The 21844-nt window shown below is 43.8% G+C and overlaps 1 protein-coding gene across 1 annotated transcript in view; it reads right to left on the bottom strand.

Annotated features, from left to right (window-relative positions):
- The window catches only part of RAD51AP1 (RAD51 associated protein 1), a 35944-nt gene extending 26222 nt beyond the window's left edge, over positions 1 to 9722 (bottom strand). Inside the window, exons 1-3 of the mRNA XM_082256237.1 lie at positions 9619 to 9722; positions 4587 to 4636; positions 2281 to 2407 (exon numbers count right to left, since the gene is read on the bottom strand). Of these exons, the coding sequence (XP_082112363.1) occupies positions 2281 to 2407; positions 4587 to 4636; positions 9619 to 9635 (194 nt within the window). The 5' untranslated portion in view covers positions 9636 to 9722. The remainder of the gene's footprint in view (positions 1 to 2280; positions 2408 to 4586; positions 4637 to 9618) is intronic.
- Between the last annotated feature and the right edge of the window lie 12122 nt (positions 9723 to 21844).

Here is a 21844-nt window from a genome sequence, read left to right on the forward strand (position 1 = left end):
TGCATTTTGAAGACCGTTTGATTCTGTGGCAGCCACTCTTCTAAAAGGCTGAACAAAGCACAGTTTACACTAATCATTCATCAGCGCTCTGACTGGCATTCCCTCACCCGGTTAACACTGCACCGCTCTTCCCAAGAACAAAGTCAAATAAAACACCCCTGGCTATGCCAATACACACTGTTGCAGAGTGTCTCAAAGGGAGCCTGGAAAAGTTGTGTTCGGGATTTACACAGTTCCAAGGCTCTTCTAGTACACTTTTGGAGACATCTGATCCTCAGTCCACTTTTTTTGGGTACCTCTCCCTTTTGGCAATTTATGCTCACCTGAAACTTGGAGTCAGTGCACTAGAGCCCTGGGGGAACAGACAGGCTGTGCCTGTGAGAGCTAAAGGTTGGTAAAACCAAAAAAATAAATATAGGGAGTTTGTGGGACTGGCAAGCAATAGGCCAGACAGTTTGATAGTCAGGACTTTGATTTGTGTAGTTAGTGCCAGGACAATGCTAGAATTTTCTTTGGAAGTTTTCTGAACTTGCAGCACAGTACAGCACCTGTAAATAATCTATTACAAATAAACACACCACTGTTTATCACTGTATCAGTAACTAAGCAGGATTCAAGTGAAATGCATTTTTTAACCTGGCAGCAAATGTCATTGGAATGCAACATATACGTGCCTTTCCACTCCTCCAACCAGCTAATGCTTTTGGAGAGTATACCTATCTGAAGGTCATGTGACATGAAAAAGTTTATTTTTAAGCGTTATTAAACACCCTAAAAATGTATATATTGCAGCTTTACAATCCCTAAAATTAGTGACTGCATTTGTTTATTGTTTTTAGGCTTTTTTTCCATCAGTGCATCTCCCCTCTGCTGCAGGTGCAATATAAACACCTTTGGACAGCAGTGTCAGTCTGGGGAGAGGGCAGTTCTAGATGCAGACTGGGACTTGACTAAAAAATAATAGCTGAACTCCAGCTAATACTTTTTGACTTTCAAAATGCAGTTTATTGAAGAAGCATGAAACATAGTAATACAGGAAAACAAATTACTGAACATGGGAACATACTGTAAACAGGAGAACAGAACCATGATGGTATACATAAGTGCAACTTAGCAGGTAACAGCAGGGTTAGACAGCATAGGTCCAAAATGACATACTCTGAAGAACATAAGCCCGAACAGGGCCCATGGCCCAGCAAAGGGAGATAAAGCAAGTGCCTACGAAGCGAACCAATATGGATATTGCATATGCAGGACCCACACACAGCGCCCGCAGTGGCCCGTCAGAGGTATGCTGCAACTACGACTGACCAGTACAGGTGCGGGAGTTCTCCAACCAACGACCCCAGACCCGATCATATTTTTTGGGACATCCCCTGTGGAGATATACCAGTCGCTTATATGGGAGGGTGGAATTGATCCACAGTTGGAGGGTAGGAGGTTGTGCTCGCATCCACAACTTTGCAATAAGCTTACGGCGTGGAAGAGAGTTTCCTGTACCTCCTAACACTTTTTAAAGTAGTTACAGCAACTATTTTTCTTTTTACAAAGTTTTACATGAATGAATAAAAGCTGACCATTGTAAGCACCCCTGTCAGTGTTAAATGCTTTGTCTTAATATTTTACCTTTTGACAGACAGTTTGGTCTGTTAAAGGAAGCTGACAAATAACAGACTTACTGGATCAACAATTGAACATAAAAGGGAAAAAAAGCCTAAAAAAGAAACAAATGCAGTCACCCCATGTAAGAATGGGTAAGCTGCAATAGATGACATTTTGCTTTTGGGCTCAATATTGTTTTGAGGTAAGGGAAAGCAGGCAATGTTGTGCGTCAACATTTCACCAGCTGTCAAACTGCTCTATTGCCAGATGGACTTGTCAGAACAGAGCAATGTACAGTAACAAACTGTCAGTTTCCTTCAGACTGCAGGAAAGTTCAGGCAGCTTTGACTGCCCACAATTGCCTACATATGAACTGGCCCATTCAGATTAGTTCAATACTTTCATCCAGTCTTCTAGACCTCTCTTGGCAAGAGTCAGAACTGCCAACAAATCTCCTCCTTTGCTATCCGTGTCAATACAGCCTAAACGATCAGATTAGAATGTCTGGAGGTGCCTCCAAGTACAATTTACAACATAAAAAAGAAAATGGGCTTTCTGCTGGGTAGCATGGGGTAAATATATAGACAATACAAGATATCACATAGAAGTACTGCCAAAATTATCTACCTGGATGCTGGGACTTCCCCATCCCTGGATGTGTATATGACAATGACTCACCTTTTACCCTGTGAATTTATAGGTGATGAGGTCTCTACTGTAGGTTTTTTTGTGTTTTCTTTTTTCTCTTTCTTTGTCTCCACCCGAGATTTTTTACTAACAGGTACGGAGCAGGTAAAATCCTCATCTGTTTAAAAAACAAAACAAAAGCAAACGTAAATACATGTACACGTATTTCCTGCTTATTACTTTCAGGCAGGATTTATAGCACAACTCCACCTTTTCCCCTCCCAGTCTCCCCCTACCATGTGCAATATTCACACCACCATTTAAAAGGACAATTTCACCTTAAAGTGTATCTACGGTAAAAATGTAAATCCATTTTTGCATTGAATTTCAATTATTTCTGGCCTACTCCTATTCATGTTAACGATCCTGAAGTTTGTAACTTACTTTGCAAAGATGCCCACACATTTACTTCCTTTAACTCTACATTTCTGCACCTCCCCTCGCTACATAACATTTATGTGGTAGCCAGAGAAGTGAAGGAGAATACCATAGTGTTATGTTTACTGTCAGCTGTGAATGTGCTGAGGCTGGAGACATCACATCCATTATTATTGCTTCATTTTCTTTTGGATGTCTAGGAAGACTTTCACAGGCTAACACAAATAATTTACATGAAATGTATTTAAATGTATAAAATGTATTTAAATGTAAATAAAATACGTTAAAAGAGAAGTTCAAGACTCCCACTGCCTCTAAGGCCGAGAACTATGCGATCAGTTCTCGGACTTCAGTGAGCATAGAGCCGGTGACTGTCAGTCCCCGACTCTCTGCCCCTCCAGGGCTCACTGGAGCACCGAGAAAAATGGAAGAAAGCCGCTCAGGTGTGTGTTTCAGACCCGGTGCAGGTCAGATCAGTCATCCAAGAGTAGAAGAAATCCAAGTTTGAGACTGCACTCAGGGTGTTATGATGAAATCAAAGGTATCTTTATTCCTGATAAAGTAGACAGAGTGTACAAAACAGACGTGTCGGGTTGACGCGTTTCACGACGCTGTAGGTTGCTTACTCATGAGTTATGAGTAAGCGACCTACAGCTTCGTGAAACGCGTCAACCCGACACGTCTGTTATGTACACTGTCTGTCTACTTTATCTATCAGGAATAAAGATAACTTTGATTTCATCATAACACCCTGAGTGCGGTCTCAAACTTGGATTTCTTCACTGGAGCGCCGGGCTGTTGAGGAGGCAGAAGCGGCTTGTTCAGGCTCTCAATGGCATGCTAAGAGGCTGAGCCATCTACTGGTCAGGCATCTGGATGAATCCCGATATTAAAGTCAAGATCCCTTCAGAGCCTGGACCGGCTAAGTGACAAAAGTGTAGACCGAAGTGCACTCCTATGACCCACAGGAGAAGTAGGGACAAAAGAGCTTTTACCCTACTTCTCCTTTTGTTGAAATTGATGGTTTGGAAACACTCTCTCTTCAAAGAACAATTATCACTACTTTTTTTTACATGATTTAGCTCCTGATGGGACTAAGTACATGTAGTACGTTTCCCCCCCCATCTTCCTTAGGTGCCCTGTAACACTAGCTGCAATATCGGACAGGGCACCCTCTCCTCACTTGGGGCATGGCTGCCCAACACCATGGCTAGCAATAAGATTACTACTTCACTTTGTAGCCCCCAGCACTCTCACAAGGCAAACACCTGCATGGGGACTGGAGAGGGAAGTGAAGCTGACATACATCCCTTCCCTCTGCGTTCCTTGTACCAGTACTTGCTTGGCCAAGTGCTGACAACAGAGACAGACGTTACAGAGCAAAGCAGCTGTGGTGTCATGCAGCTGCATGACACCACAGCTGCTTTGCTCTGTAACGTCTGTCTCTGTTGTCAGCACTTGGCCAAGCAAGTACTGGTACAAGGAACGCAGAGGGAAGGGATGTATGTCAGCTTCACTTCCCTCTCCAGTCCCCATGCAGGTGTTTGCCTTGTGAGAGTGCTGGGGGCTACAAAGTGAAGTAGTAATCTTATTGCTAGCCATGGTGTTGGGCAGCCATGCCCCAAGTGAGGAGAGGGTGCCCTGTCCGATATTGCAGCTAGTGTTACAGGGCACCTAAGGAAGATGGGGGGGGAAACGTACTACATGTACTTAGTCCCATCAGGAGCTAAATCATGTAAAAAAAAGTAGTGCACCAAGGGGGGCACCCTGTTCAACATTGCAACTAACGATTTAGAAAGTAAAAAATACTTTGTACCCACAAAAACCATGTTTAAAAAAAAAAGTTAGAATCCTTCTTTAATCTTGTTTATTTAGTTCTAACAGAGAAAAAAAAAGGCAAAGGGCATTATCCAACTTACCATCATTTTCTAGATCTAAAAACTGTGAGTAATCAACTGATTTCTTATTCCTGAGAAGAAAAAAACACATAGCAATCTAGAATTAAAGAGAGTCAACACAGAATTGATTATAAAATAAGACTATACAATGAAAACATGAAAGGTTAACTCCAGTCAAAACTGTTTTCCTTCTGGAAAAAGTAGGTAAAGGTTAGAATCCCTGCAAAGTTTTCAGTGCTGTCTGTGTCACCACTGAGATTTCCTCTCTTTTACGATTTTGTATCACACCTGTTAGCAAGTATGGTGGGTCTTTAGCTGAAGCAGATATACATACATGGCTCATAATGGCTTAATCCTTTGGTTTATATTGTCTGGCCCCTCCTGCCTATCACCTCTTTTATCAAGTCTGCCCACCCTCTCTACCAGCTCCTTTGTCCAGCTTGCCCCTCTTGCTTACCACCTTCATCGTCCACCCTGCTCATCCTGTATACCGTCTCTGTTGCACAGCCTGCCCTTCCTGCCTGCTTGCTTTGTTGTCCAAACTGCCACTCCTGATGAAAGGGAGGATCTCCCTGAAACGTGTCCCTGAATAGCACTAGACTGAGGTGTGATGACATTCCACAGGGTGGGATCAAGCCTGACAGAAGCCTGCATTGGTTCTCCACCTGGGTAGAGTTACCTTTAACATCAATGGTTTTCACCCCTCTCCCTGGCCAGGAGAGAGGGACTGAGAGGATCCACACTGATAACAGTCATGCTGTGCTTAAAAAGACACACACTGACCTAGGTCAGTGAATCAGCGCTCACTGGACCATTATGGAGGGGACCACATGACCAGTGGTACCACAGATGAATCACCAATATAAAAAAATAAATAAATAAATAAATATATATATATATATATATATATATATATATATATATATATATAAAATAAATATAAATGGATAAATAAATAAATTAAATGGGATAACAATGAAAATATAGAAAATATTGCAGGGCAAACAAGATACAAGAACCTCAAGTGTGTGGAAGTCCTAATCAATCATGCGATGATCCCGGATGTATCCTTGCTGATGAAAGAGTACAAAAAGTCCAAATCAGGGTACTGGGGTGAAGATTGGACAGGCAGCTCCTCAAGAGGTAGGGATACCCTCCAAACATGTAACAGAGAAAAGAAACAAGGGCGCCAAGTCATAAAGGTAGATGAACAGCTGTGTAATTTAATGTAGTAACTTACATGTTAAAAACAGGTATTCCAATGAAGCAGCATGCATGGTGTAAAAGGACAGTCACCACAGTAGATCCGATGGAAGATGCAAATGAAGGACAGTCACATCTGGGTCCTGTGTGGCGCGTCCTGTGTAGTAGTGAAGGAAGTCCTGAGTACCGGCAATGCCGGGTGATGCTGCAAATGGCGTGGGCTCCCTGGCTGGGCAGCCTCACCGCTGTCTGCCGTACAGCAGGAAGGTAATGACCCGGAACCGGAAATAGAAGGACAAGTCTGTCGGTTCCTCCACGGAAGCCGACAGGAACGTACACTGAACCGAGAGTGGAGGGCGGGCTGCAACGTCGTTTCGGAGGACCTCCTCCTTCATCAGGCCTGCTTTACGGCAGACAGCGGTGAGGCTGCCCAGCCAGGGAGCCCACGCCATTTGCAGCATCACCCGGCATTGCCGGTACTCAGGACTTCCTTCACCACTACACAGGACGCGCCACACAGGACCCAGATGTGACTGTCCTTCATTTGCATCTTCCATTGGATCTACTGTGGGGACTGTCCTTTTACACCATGCATGCTGCTTCATTGGAATACCTGTTTTTAACATGTAAGTTACTACATTAAATTACACAGCTGTTCATCTACCTTTATGACTTGGCGCCCTTGTTTCTTTTCTCAGTCATGCTGTGATGTTGAAGGTTTTTCCTCAAGCCTTCCCCTCCTTGTGAGTCCAATGTATTAAGTTTGTTTTAATAAAATCTCATTGTTTTTACTTACTGCACTTAGATACTTTCCCTGCATTGGTTTCTTTCTTTAGTCCAAACCACCCCTCCTGCCAATCCTCTCTATTATCCAACCCACCCCTCCCATTTACCAGCTCCATCGCCCAGCCTGTCTCTCTTGCCTACCAGCTCCATTGTCTAGACCGCCTCCCCTGCCTTTCTGCTCCATTATTTAGCTTGCCTCTCCTGCCCATCCAGCTCCATTGTCTAGCCCAGCCTTTTTCAACCAAGGTACCTAGGCACACTGGGGTGCTCTCAGGTTTCTTCAAGGGTGCCTTGACAAAATGCCTAAAAATTGCTCATAAACTGTTTACATGCCAACAGGTGGATGAAGCCTGCCTTTTAGTTACACAAAGCCACGGGTCTTCATTGCACCAATACAACCTTCTAGCTGCTGGCGTCTACACAACCAATGACATCACTGGTTTGATAAGGAGGACGTTGGTAGCTTGCACAGCATCCCTGTTTGCCTCTCCATCACATCAGCACTGGGGTCACATTAGCTGAATGAGGGATAGAAACTAAAGGAGAACAAAAACATTGGAATACTAGTACCAGTGTACAAAGGTGTACGGTATTTGCTTTGGAAGAATAAATCACCTCTAATGTCGGGTGTCTTATGTGTGGATGTTGCTGTGTTTTGTAAAACTATTAGTTTAGTTTTTTAATGTCTTAGTGTTTTAGAATAGTCTTGAGACTGTGCAGAATTTTAAAGGGTGCAACAACTGAAAAAAGGTTGAAAAACACTGGTCTAGCCCACCTTTCCTGCCTACCAGACATCTCTATTGTCCAGGTTGTTCTTGCTCCTTACCAGCTCTGCTGTCAGCTCACCTCTCCTGCCTACTAGCCTGCTCCTTCTACCTACTAGCTTCACATCCAGCCCACCTCCCTCCCTGCCTTGATTTGTACTTCTCTTAGAGCCGGTTCACACCGGGAATTGCACGGGAACGTTTCATCTGCAGCTCTGTTTAGTGTCATTTTGAATGGGCTGAAATCACACCACACCAAAAGTAGTACATGCACTACTTTTGGAAACGTATTGCAACCATACAGAAGTACCATGTGACCTGATACAGGCAAACGCACTGCATTTGCGACCTGAGCTTGGGGTCATTAACTTTAAAGGGTTTGTAACCCTAAACTATTGCCTTGCTCCCAGCCCGCATCCTGCACTGTATAACCGCTTGTAAGAAATGATGCCTCTAAATACCTTTTGAGAAGTGTCTTGAGGTCTGGCCGCTCGGCTCCTCCAGCTGTAGCCCTGGATTGTAGTATTACAGCAGCCGGGAGTCATGTGACAGACCTAAAGACACTTCTCAAAAAAGGTATTTAGAGCCTTAGAGGTATCATTTCTTACAAGCAGTTATACAGTGCAGGATAGGGCTGGTAGTGACATTTGTCAGGTTTATTATCAGCAGCAGGGGGGAGGGGGGTCGACAGACACACGGAGCTGAAAGGCAGGGAGGGGAGAGAGGAGAGCTACAGATGATGGAGGCACACAGGCTGACCACGGTGGTCAGGGGTCATTAGCCTTGATTATCCTGGTCAGCACACAGAGGGGGACATAGGAAGTGGCAAAATCAGCCAGATTTTTTAGTTTCCAGAGGGGCTGGTTAGACAGCACAAACGCTGTGCTGTTTACCTGCTATAAGGAAACAGGATCTCTATATTTTTTTTTTTTTTTAAGAGTAACAAGTGGGTTTTGCACATGGTGTGGGAAATGCACATGAAACGCAACAATGAAAGTACTATCACTACATACACAATTTGTGGGGACAGCAACATCATTATGGCTTTGCTGCAGCAAGCAACATGGTAAAGTATAAATTCACATTTTGAACATATTACACCCATATTTAGGATGTAACATGTTACAAATGCACCACCGACCCTCCCTCTCCGATTTGACAGCTCGGCTGCATCATTCATTCACAGTATTCTATCAGTGGGAAGACTGCAAGTCCAAACAGCCTCTGCGGTAGGGTTTCCACCTCATCCCTTTAAACCAGAACACATATGAATTACACAGGTTCTGAGGCTAACATAACACACATAAGGCACTGAGTTTATTTACCACCTTAATCAGCCACAGAACCTGTGTAATTCATGTCTCCTGGTGTAAAGGGGGGGAGGTGGAAACCATACTCTGCGGCTGTCGGCTTGTAGTTCTCAATTAACCACAGCGCGGTTGATTGCTGTAGGGATTTCATTGAGCGGTCAGAGTGTAACCGCCTGCTTATATTTGGGGTACAGGAAGACAGATACACAAACAGTCTGCTGATCATGGGTGCGATGCTTTACAGGTTCCGAACAAAAAACAAATGCATTTTTGTTTTACCTGCAAAAAAAAAAAAAAAAAAAAATGTGCATTTGTTACTTTTTTGGTAAAAGTGAACTTATCCTTTCAAACAGCCAACATACGTGCGCACTACCAGAAAGGGCAGGCGTTGTATTTTCTACAACAGGTATTCCCAAAATACGGCCCTGAAGTTGTTCAGGAACTACAATTCCCATCACGTCTAGTTATGTATGTGAATGTCAGAGTTTTACAATGCCTCATGGGATGTGTAGTTCTGCAACAGCTGCAGGGCTGTAGTTTGGGAATCCCTGATCTACAAGATAGTCCCTTATTCTGCGCCCTGTCCCATCAGGTAGGGGGATATCACACAACTCGCCAAGGCCGGTGTCACATGACGAATGCTACGGTTTTATTTCTTATCATAGCGTGTCTGCCCGATTTTCCCAGGAAAAGTGTCACCCATACATTACACAGTCCCTGATTCTCCCCCCATGTCTCTGGCCTGGCTGTACAGTACATTGCAGCACTGAGCACACCTAGGTGTATCCACACACTGTACATACCCAGCCTCAGAAACATTCACCTATACAAAGCTCATTCTCCTCTCCTGGAAACCACATCTCTGCCCTTACTTTCCTATAGGAGAGGAGAAGAAACCTGATTACAGCAACAGATCTATCCCTCCTGATCTCCCATTTTCCCGGATCAGCTCAGCACTCTGGGCAGTCACTGCCCCCCACCATCACCCACCTGGCAGGCCTGTCCATGGTGTTTGGGTACACCGACCCCCCTCTGTCATCAACTCCAGTCCGCCAACTCAGATCAAATCAGCCGCGCAATCCCCGCCCGCTGTACATTCACACCCGCACATTCGCCTGCTTCCTTCATCTTACACATTGAAATGTCTTTTTCTCGTTTATTTCCAAATAACTCCAACATCTTTAAAAAATGAAAAAGGAATTATTTCTATAAGAAAGAGCAGCCCGATCTCTTCATATACTGACTTAACCATATCAGCAGAGCGCCGAATCTGCAAACTTAGCTCGTCTAATGTCACGTGACGCGGCCGTGCACTAGAGCTTGTCCTATGATGAAGGGGCGGCTTGTCACGTGACAGCTTTGTTATGTGAGTGGCAGACGATGTTCTGTGTGGAATATTCCTCCTTGTCCATAGAAACCTGTGATAGGAAACACTCACTGCATCACAGGAATGGGCTTACCCCATACATCAACTCTCTGGTGCGCAACCTGCGACCTTAAAGGGGCCCCTGCAGATTGTTTTGTATTGTTTCTCAACCCATTGAAGGAGAGAGATTATTTGGCCTGGCTTCTAGGTAAAGGTGAATTAAAGGAATGTAGTTTTTTTTTTTATTTTTTAATCATACCTATCTTGGGGTGACCAGACCAAGTCTGTCCTCAGATTCAGGGACGGATTCATGTAGACAGGGCATCCCATGCTGGCTGAGAAGCAGCCCCCTGCTGGACGATTTCACTGCTTAACCACTTAAGCCCTGGAAGATTTTACCCCCTTCCTGACCAGGGTTTTTTTTTTTTTGCGATTTTTTACTGCATGACTTTAACGGACAATCGCGCGGTCATGCGACGCTGTACCTAAACGAATTTCACGTCTTTTTTTCCCCACAAACAGAACTTTCTTTTGGTGGTATTTGATCACCTGTGCGATTTTTTGATCATGCGCTATAAACAAAAAAAGAGCGTAAATTTTGCAAAAATAACAATATTTTTCACATTTTTTTATATGAAATTCCCCCCAAAAAAAGGTAAAAAATCAAAATTTTTTTAACATTTTCGGCCAATTTGTTTTATGCTACCTATGTTTGGTAAAAAAAATCACAAAAAGCGTATTTTGATTGGTTTGCGCAAAAGTTATACTAACAAAGGGAAAGATTTTTGTCATTTTTGGTGTTTTTTTTTTTTAACGAGTAATGGCGGCGATCTGCGATTTTTTTTTTTTGCGATACTGCGACATTGCAGCGGACAGATCGGACCCTTGACTGACATTTTTGACACTTTTGGGGTTACCAGTGACATTATTGCAGTAATCAGTGCTATAAATATGCAAAAATTACACTGGTAGGGAAGGGGTTAACTGTATTGGACAGGGAGGGGTTAAGTGTGTCCTAGGGGCGTGCTTCTAACTGTGATTGGACATGTCTCCTATTGTAAAAACAGAGATCAACGGTTCTACATAGTACAACCGTCTGATCTGCATTTTTACACAGGGGAGAATGACAGGCGGCTTGTTTACATAAGCCCCCCGCCTTTCTCCCGCTCTACCGACGATCGTAGTGTGACCGGCGGATATCGAGTCCGCCGGTCACACGCCCGCACTCCTCTGTGAACGAGCCGAGGCTACATATTCAGCACTGACAGGTCGCCAGACACTTATGATAGGTCTCTTCAGACCCGAGTTTTAAAGGCACGCAATAATCACATCTTTTCTTTTTTTTTTCTCTATCACAAGTCCTCGAATGTCTCCATTTTGTTTTTGCTTTATACCAGGACATTTTCATCCTGAGTTTCTCACCATTCATCAATATATCCTGGTTCAGATATTATGCTGCTTCTTGATCTACCACATTGTTGGACATCTGTGCTATTTTGTGTATATAAACCCCGTGCCTTTTCCCAGCTCTAACCTGTATGGCTTGTTAATGTGGGCTGTGTCCCTGTCATTGCACTGTTTCATTGTACATCCTATTTTGTCCCCTTTCTCTTGGGGATAACTATCATTTGTTTTTTTTGTTCTGTACAACATCTTACTACCTTAGGTAAAATATTTGAACACGAGAACTGAGAGATCTAACACCGCTGATCGCTCAGTTCTCACTGAGCAAAAAGCTGGTGACTATCAATCACCGCTGTCTGCTCGCTGTCTGCTCTGGCCCCCCCCCCCCCCGCTCACTGGAGCGCTGGGCTGTGGAGAGGGTGGGAGCGGTTGGCTCAGGCTCTCAGAGGCTCACTGTGCCATTTGCCAATAAAAAGAAAATATGTCCCTGGATTTCATTTTAAAAATCTGGTCTCCCACCGGCGTTCTATCAGATTACCGCCACCCATCAGATCGTGTAACCGAAGTGACATTCCGACCAAAAAATACTTGCGTTCCAAACACTTCATCATCCGACGGGTAGAGGTAATCTGAGAGAACACCCATGCGGCCATCTTACTACACCCAGCTACATCTTGAATTTCAGAGTAAATTTAGCAATAAAGTGAGCATATATAAATAAATAGAGTATATTGACAGCTGTGATGCTGTTTTGATATTACATTTTGAAAGAAGCTGGACGGCAGTAATAGAAAGGTGGCGGAGGCCATGTTGGTACACGCCGCACCGATCGGCGCTAAATCTGTACGCTTTCAAAATTAAACATTCAAACTGTGGAGAAGGTGGGAGCGGCTGGCTCAGGCTCTCAGAAGCTCGCTGAAAGGCTGAGCCGGCTGTTGGTCCAGACATGTGGGTGTATCCTGACCATATGGTTGTGATCTAGTCTGAGCCTGGACTGGCTCTGTGATGTCAGCGGGTGTCACAGAGCGGGCGTCCTTATATATATATATATATATATATATATATATATATATATATATATATATATATATAAGGAATATATATATATATATATATATATATATATATATATATATAAGGAAGTCCACGAAACGCGTCAGTTTATGGATGTCATGACCTTTCTTAATCATTTCCTTACTCATGCTGGTCTCTATTAACTTGAATTGGGGTCATGTATTTGTTTTTTATCATCTCATTTTCTACACTATTGTATATCATGTTTGTAATCATTTTATCATGTTCTGATTTTTTGTATGTATCAATAAATATGGTATTTTTGTCCTGTCAGCCTTGGTTTGTCGTGTCTCTCATGCAAAGTCCCAACCCCTTCTTTATTATCAGGCTGGAAAAGGCATTCTTCGTAATCAAACTGTTCTTGGATGGTTTGGGAGAAGTTGTTCTCGGAGGATGTTCTTGTTCCATTCTTTATTCATGGCTGTGTTCTTAGGAAAAATTGTAAATGAGCCCACTCCCTTGGCTGAGAAACAACCCCACACATGAATGGTCTCAGGATGCTTTACTGTTGGCATGGCACAGTACTGATGGAAGCGTTTACCTTTTCTTCTCCAAACAAGTTTTTTTGGGATGCCCCAAACAATCGGAAAGGGGATTCATCAGAGAAATGACTTTACCCCAGTCCTCAGCAGTCCAATCCCTGTACTCTTTGCAGAATATCAGTCTGTCCCTGATGTTTTTCCTTGAAAGAAGTGGCTTCTTTGCTGCTCTTTTTGACACCAAGCTATCCTCCAAAAGACTTTGTCTCATTGTGGGTGCAGTGCTGAGGCACTCACACCTGCCTGCTGCCATTTCTGAGCAAGCTCTGCACGGGTGGTGCCTTGATCCCGCAGCTGAATCAACTGTAGGAGACGGTTCTGGCACTTGCTGGACTTTATTGGCTACCCTGAAGCCCCGTACACACGTACCGATCGTCAGCCGAACGATCGGCCGTCTTTTGTCCAGGTCTGTCGTGTCTGTTGAAAACTGCAAAAGACTGCACACGAATTTTGTCGGCCAACAACAGCCGACTGCAGAAGTGATGTCATGTGATGGTTAACTTTCCGTGTGTTTTTTCTTTTCTGAGCATGCCCAGTCTTGCTAATCTGCTGTCTGTCGGCCGAAATCTGTACTGACTGGCGAACAGTCGGCCGTTCTGGCGACGGCCAACAAAAATTTTAATGCTTGCACGACAGATTCTGTTCGGCTCAAAATGCGCTGTCGCCTTCGGAAGCATCATACTAACAAGCCTACAATCGGCCGATCGGTCGTCGGCCGAATATTTGCGGCCGACAATCGCTACGTGTGTACGGGGCTTAAAGCCTTTACATATATAGTGGAAATTATTTTTTTATGGGATTAAGTTCATTTTCATGACTTTGCAATTAATCTGATCACTCCTCATAACATTCTGCAGTAAATTGCCATCATAAAAACTGAGGCAGCAGTCTTTGTGAAAATTAAAATTTGTGTCATTCTCAAAACTTTTGGCTACAACTGTACATAAGTCATTCTAAAAACCCATAGTTGTTTTACTAAAACTGGAAAGTGGAAAATCTGGTGCAGCTGTGCATGGGAGCCATTCAGCTTGTTCAAGTAAGCAAAAAAAAAAAACTGGAAGCTGATTGGTTTCTATGCAGAGCTGCACCAAATTGTGCACACTCAAGTTGTAGTAATTCAACCCCACCAAAAAATTCATTCTTTATAAAATTCATAATAATTTCTTTGAGTGGCCACTGGATGGCAATCAGAGTCTGATTCTCAGAGGAGAAGTGTTTTGAATAGATACTTTTTAGCAATTTCACAGCTCAGAAAGAAACAATGTGGATGTTGGAGACCAGAATATAACATTTTGAGACACATGAGGATTATGTTATGTAAAGATGGTGAATAAAATTAAATCTTAAAGATGTTATACTACTGTGAAATTGTGAATTAAGTTAGATAAAATGAAGGGTGATCCTAAGTCAATACATCAATAAATAATGAAATGTGTGTGTATATATAAAAATATAGACAATAACATAATGAAGGATTAGGACTCCCCTCACTCTTCTGGTGACAACTCAATTTTTTCCCCCTTTCAGTCACCAGGACAAAGTGCTCCTTATCCCAGTCTCCTCAAATGGAAAATCTAAAACTTATAGTTGCCGCAGAACAGGAAATGACAGGAAACCTTCCAATGGGAAACACCGCTTCTGGTGACAACTGTCCCCGAGGACATTTCCTGTTTTGTCTACACATAATGGGACGCAAGTGGGGGGGGGGGGGGGGGGGACAAAAACAAATGGGGTTTTGACTCTTTCATAATTTAGCCAAAATGGAAAAAAAAGTGCTAGCTTTATATATACAGTACTTTATTTTTTTTACATAGCTAGAACATCTAAGGGGGTTATATCATTGCAGGATATTTCCCCTCACCTCCTGTCTTGATGTCACCAGGACAGGAAGTAAGGAAATCTCACTGTGGAGACATAGCTTGCAATTGTTGCCCTATAATGTCCTTTTATATTAAATGTATATAAGGAAACGATTGCTGGCTATGTCTCCACAGGCAGATTCCCCCATTTCCGGTCCAGGTGACACCAAGACAGGAAGCGTGGCGAAATCTCGGTGGGGGAAGGGGAGAGAGAGAGAGAGAGGAAAAAAAAAAAAAACATCTTCTAGAACAGAAGACCCCCATATACTATTGCATTTTTGCCACAACAGAGGTTGCACTCATTATTCTCATCGTGTAGCTATAAAGACTACAGTGGAGAAGAAAGGAGGTCGTCTGCAGGGTGCTCAGCCTTTTCTCATAGGCTGATGTCAGATCACTCTGCCTCCTCTGCTCCTGCCTGCCGAAGCTCCTGAAGCCGGTGATTTGCAAACCACACTTTCAGACACTAGGAGGTCAGAAAAAACGGAGGCCATGCCAGCATCCCCTAGATTGATGTACTACCTCCTCACTTCCTCCACCAACGCTGCTGCCTGCCCCCTCCTCTACTGTTATGCAGAAGGACGGGTAGGGTTCTGTGCGTGCTGCCAGCAGAGCAATGCTATCACTTGTAGATACAGGAATCGGGCTCCCACATTTACAAGTGACAGCAGAGCAGTGGCGGCTAGTGCTCCTTGGGCCGGGGGGGGGGGGCAGCAGACGGACCACACCAGGCCGCACACCCCCGGACCATAGCAGGACAGGACAGGACCCCCGGGATGGGACAGGATCACTCACCCTGCCTGGACATCAGCGATGGTGACGGCGGTGGCGGCTTCTTCCCCCTGTTTTCTGCTTCTCCTCCCTCCTCCTCCTCCTTCATGCCCAATGGCATGGCTTCTCCTTTTGGCCAAACGGGAAACGGGTCTCAGAACCCGCTTTCTGATTGGCCAGGAGGAGGATCCGTGTGACAATAGCAAATTTTATTCGCTATTGTCACACAACTGGGTGGGCTGGGGCGCAGTGCTCTGCGCCCCGAGCTCACCCTTTTTTTTTAGCCTGTGAGAGCCTCTGGCTCTAATTATATGGTTAAAAAAAAAAAGCCCCATTGAACTCCATGCGTCCGGCGCCCCGCATGTAGATTAGGGGCCAGACGCATGGATAGGGGGGGGGCGGCAAAAAAGCAAAATATCCCCCCCTCCACACTCCTTTTTTTTTAATAAACTTTAAAAGAAAAAAAGTATCTGTAGGCTACTTAATGAAACTAAGAAAACTAAAATGTAGAAAAAAGCAACTCAGCAATAAAACTCTTTACTCACATCAGAAGAATAAAAAAAAAAAAAAAAGTTGTCCTAAAAAAGGATTGTTGGGTCTTATGAAAGCTTTGTGAATTCAGGTTGGAATACACTGAATATAGTGCTGTTTATAGCGCTGTATACCATGACACTGTAGTAGCACACTACATTGGCAAACATCTCTCCCCCTAAAAGCACTTATCCCTCTACTCCAACAGCAGCCTTTTATGGTGTGTGAGTGTGGACTTTGGCCAAAAACCATCATAGGTAAAAGTCTTGTACAGTGATAGTTTTTTGCAATGCATTGTGGAACATTTGGCTGGCCAACTCCCATTAAATGTCCAGAAAGTTTAAATTGAAGCTCAAATTTTTTTATTTATTTTTTTTAAATTAGAAAGGTGTTTATTGTAAACTTAGAAAAGAGAAATTGTACAATAAAGAAATATAATTTCCAATGCTCCTTGCTGCAGTGACCAGTTACAAGTGGGGGAAGTAACCACTTGTTTATACTATGAATTATATTGGCCAGGCACCGCACTGACACCTTTGCTGCCATAGTGCTATGGGCTGGGTGTTCAGTGTGCCCCTGTGCCTTTAGGGAGGGGTGGGCTCCCTCCAGGTTTATCTGCCCTACACCTGTCTATCTAAATGCATGTGCTTCTATTGTTGTTGAAGACTCACAGAAATTAGGAGTTTAGGTCCACAGAAAATGGGGTGCCTTGCCTTACGTGGCTTACGCATGTATTTGTAAATGTGTGCAACTAAACCCCTGTTTTTAATGCATACTATTGGACAGGTCAATTCGGTAAGTTGAGCTTGGAAATGTGTATTTTTTTTTCTTTTTAATATGTGTTGGCTTTTCAATACTCTTGTTTGTACTAAGATAATATATCTCCAGGAAATACAAAGCGCATTTATACATGTTACAGCACAGTCATATGTGAGAGGATAAGGAAAATTTCAACACTTTGCATAACACAGCCACATTGTCAACAGCCAGTTTATCTCTGGGTGAATCTAAGATGAAAAAGGACCCGGGTCTCCTAGTACAGTGGTTCTCAACTCCGGTCCTCGGGACCCACTAACAGGCCAGAATTTAAGTATTACCTTGGGGAGATGCAGACTACAATACTGCAATCACTGAACAGCAAATGAGATCACCTGTGATGTTATTTAGTTATCTTACAAACCTGGCCTGTTGGTGGGTCCCGAGGACCGGAGTTGAGAACCACTGTCCTAGTAGATGACAAATTTAGCAATGGCATGCAATTCCAAGCTGCTGCAAGCAAAGCCAACAGAATACTGATATTTATTATAAAGGAGATTCACTCCAGAGATAAAACAATAATTCTCCCCAAATCTACAAGACTCTGGTCCTGCCACATCTTGAGTATACCGTCCACTTCTGGGCACCGGTCCCCAGAAAGGATGTGCTGGAACTAGAGAGAGTCCAAAGAAGGGCAACAAAAATAATTTGGGGAATGGAGGACATCAGTTATGAGGAAAGACTACAAGCATTGAACGTATTCTCCCTGGAGAACAGACGCTTGAGAGGGGATATGATATCAATGTACAAATACTGTACTGGTGACCCTTGCAAAGGGAACAAACTAGAAGAAAAGCGGTTTAAGGGTAAAGGGTTCAAAGCGGTAAGGATATGGAATTCCCTTCTACAAGCAGTGGTATCAACAGGGAGCATCGATAGTTTCAAAAAACTATTAGATGGGCACCTTAAAGACCACAACATACAGGGGTATTGTAACGCTCCTGCGTTTTATGTATGGTGTGGATTTTCAGCTGCAGAAATATTCCACTTCAGTAGTCATGTAGAGAAACGCTGAGATACCATTCCCAACTCCCAATGACTCATCATGTGTGGAGGATCTCACATAGTAGGGAACCCATAGTAGGGAACCAAAAATGGAATTGACCGTGGGAAAAATATAAGGGGAATATTAATCAGCGAGTTATGGAGAAAATATATTTGGGGCATGAGAATCATCTTGATGAGAATAATTTTGCCAACCAGTGACAACCATAGCCTATTCCAAATTTTGACCTTGTTCCTAAAGCATGTCAGCAAAGGGGCAGGATTTAATCTATTAATGTCGGTGGAAACTAGAGTTACTATAACACCAAGATATTTAAAGCTGGTCACTATCGGTATAAATAGGCCCAATGGTAGCCAGTATTAAGAGGCAGAGGCAGGGTCAAGAAACATCAAAGCAGACTTGGACCAATTTATAGAAAGACTAGAGTAGCCACCAGACATGTGTATGGTGTCCATAGCTGCAGTAAGAGAGGTTGACACGTCACCTAGCATTAACATGGTGTCGTCTGCATATAGCATGACTTTTTCACGTAGGTCTCTGTACCTTAAACCTGTAATGTTTTTATTCACCCTGATTATAGCTGCCAGTGGTTCAATTGCTATTGCGAATAATTGGGCAGATAAGGGGGCAATCCTATCTTGTACCACGGTTAGCTGAACAATTTAAGATTACTGGCCAGATTCTCTAATACCTGAGCATTGGCCTGCATACAGAAGCTTTGCTCAGGACGTGAATGTCTCCCCGAAGCCAAATTGAGCCATTGTAGTCCACAGACACGGCCACTCCACACTGTCAAAGGCTTTTGTGGTGTCAGCAAAGCCTATCTCCTACATTGGGATGTGATTGAATAATAAAGTGGTTGTAAAGTCACTGTGCCTAATTACTAGAATCCCCTCTGTTATACCTGTATGAAGCTACTGTATGTTGCACAGTGTCTTTGTTTTATAAAAATTATGCAGTGCAATACCTTATTTCACAGTGCTGCTATGCGCTCACGTGACGTCCTGCCGCTCTCCTTCCCCGATCTAAAGACTACAGCTGGGGGGGCTGAGATTCCCCGCTTAAGTCAGCCGGGAGGATAGGAGGAGAGTGGGGGATGGTCACATAAACGCACAGTGGCACTCTGAAATAAGATATTGAGCTGCATAATTTTTATAAAACCAAAGACACTGTGCAACATAGCTATATATAACAGAGGGGATTCTAGTTATTAGGCACAGTTACTTTACACAGAATAGCAGCAGGAGGGGAGGGGCGGGGAGCAAATCGGCTGACTTAATAGCTGACAGGCAGGGAGGGAGGGGGAGAGGGAGAGACTGTGGGCTGACAGAGGCACATAAACTGACCATGGTATCATAGATCAGCAGCCATGATTACCCTGGTCTGCACACACACAGGGGGACACAGGAACAGGCAGGATGAGCCAGTCACAGTGCATTTGGAAAGTATTCACAGCACTTCACTTTTTCCACATTTTGCTATGTTACAGCCTTATTCCAAAATGGATTAAATTAATTATTTTCCTCAAAATTCTACAAACAATACCCCATAATGTCCATGTGAAAGATGTTTATTTGAAATCTTTGCAAATGTATTAAAAATAAAAAAAATCACATGTACGTAAGTATTCAGAGCCCTTGCTCAATACTTTGTTGAAGCAGCTTTGGCACCATTTACAGTCTCAAGTTGTTTTAAGTATGATGTTACAAGCTTGGCACACTTATTTTTGGGCAGTTTCTACCATTCTTCTTTGCAGGATCCCTCAAGCTCCATCAGGTCTGATGGGGAGCATCGGTGCACATCCATTTTCAGATCTCTCCAGAGATGTTCAATCTGGTTCAAGTCTGGGCTCTGGCTGGGCCACTCAAGGACATTCACAGAGTTGTCCCATAGCCACTCCTTTGTTATCTTGGCTGTGTGCTTAGGGTCCTTGTCCTGTTGGAAGATGAACCTTTGGCCCAGTCTGAGGTCCAGAGCGCTCTGGAGAAGGTTTTCATCAAGGATCTCTCTGTACATTGCTGCATTCATCTTTCCCTCGATCCTGACTAGTCTCCCAGTTCCTGCCGCTAAAAAAACATCCTACCACCATGCTTTACTGTAGGGATGGTATTGGCTGGGTGATGAGTGGTGCCTGGTTTCCTCCAGAAATGATGTTTGTCATTCAGGCCAAAGAGTTCAATCTTTGTTTCATCAGACCAGAGAATTTTGTTTCTCATGGTCTGAGAGTCCTTCAGGTGCATTTTGGCAAACTCCAGGTGGGCTGTCATGTGCCTTTTACTGAGGAGTGACTTCCGTCTGGCCACTCTACCATACAGGCCTGATTGGTGGAGTGCTGCAGAGATGGTTGTTCTTTTGGACGGTTCTCTCTCCACAAAGAAATGCTCGAGCTCTGTCAAAGTAACCTGTTCTTGGACACCTCCCTGACTAAGACCCTTCTCCCCCGATCACTCAGTTTGGCGAGGCAGCCCGCTCTAGGAAGAGTCCTGGTGGTTACAAACTTCTTCCATTTATGGATGATGGAGGCCAATGTACTCATTGGGACTTTAAATGCTGCAGAATTTTTTCTGTACCCTTCTCCAGATCTGTGCCTCGATACAATCCTGTCTCGGTGGTCTACAGACAATTCTTTGGACTTCATGGCTTGGTTTTTGCTCTGACATGCACTGTTAACTATAAGTATTGCGAGAGACAGACCATAGTTTGAAGATATGCAAGAAAGGAAAGGTAGTCCACTTGTGGTTCGGTGAAAAAACACACAGTAAATGTGACTTCCATGCTTGCAGCTTCCCTCCACCAAGCAATCTCTGCCTCTCACCTTAATAATGCGACCCTACAGGGTCAAAACACATATATCTCTCAAAAGAATCAGGGAACACAGCTCCAAGGTCTCAAACATCAGATGCCGCAGAAGCAATCCTTTACCGCAGTATAATGTCAAGGATAAGCACCAATCCAGGATGCATCCCCCAAGCCATGAAATAAAAGAAAATGGGATCTAGTGCTCTCTGTATGTAACATTTAATTAGCTCATAAGCAAAGGAATCGCACTTACATGATATCCGACATATAAAAGCAAGTAACAGTATGCAGAGCCTGCAGCGTGCTGGGACCGTGCTGTATCCCTGCTGAGGAAGTCCACGCCCATCTCGGACGTAACACGTACAGGGATTGGTCCATCTGATCCATGGCCATAACCAGGAAGTAATGCAGCACGGTCCCAGCACGCTGCAGGCTCTGCATACTGTTACTCGCTTTTATATGTCGGATATCATGTAAGTGCGATAAGTCGGCTTCAAACCACGGTACCGGGATGATGCGTCTAGCTAGAGGCATCATCCCGGTATAACCCCGCAAAGTTACCCGACGTACGGGTACGTTAGAATGCGGTAAGTGGTTTAAGGAACAGGATTGTTTTTTGCTTTTTTTTTTTTTTTTAGGGTTACAACCGCATTAAGAAAAAAAACAACGTACATTTACAGCTGTCGATTTTTGTTGCATGAAGCCAGACTGCCAGACTGGATAATAGTAGATATCACCTTATTTGGTCTCAGGGCAATCACTTTGGCAAGGATCATAAAATGGAGCTCCACCCAAAAGGGGAAGCTCTGCTTTTTTGCCTCCTCCTCCCCTCAGCTGCCACATTTGGCACCTTTCGAGGGGAGGCGGGTTTTGACAAGGTTCCGCTCCTACTTCCAGTTGACTTTGCTGCAGCCAACTCAGCTGGAAGTTCAGCCCCTCTCCTCCTTCCCTTGGTGCCAGTATAGAACTGGTCCAAATCATTTGGTTGGGGGGGTATTAGGGTGTGGGTATGTTTGAATGGAACGCTTAAGGTGTCAGCATACCAAGACAT

Source organism: Pelophylax lessonae (genome assembly GCF_965119305.1).
Source record: "Pelophylax lessonae genome assembly, chromosome: 4".
Classification (NCBI taxonomy): Eukaryota; Metazoa; Chordata; class Amphibia; order Anura; family Ranidae; genus Pelophylax; species Pelophylax lessonae.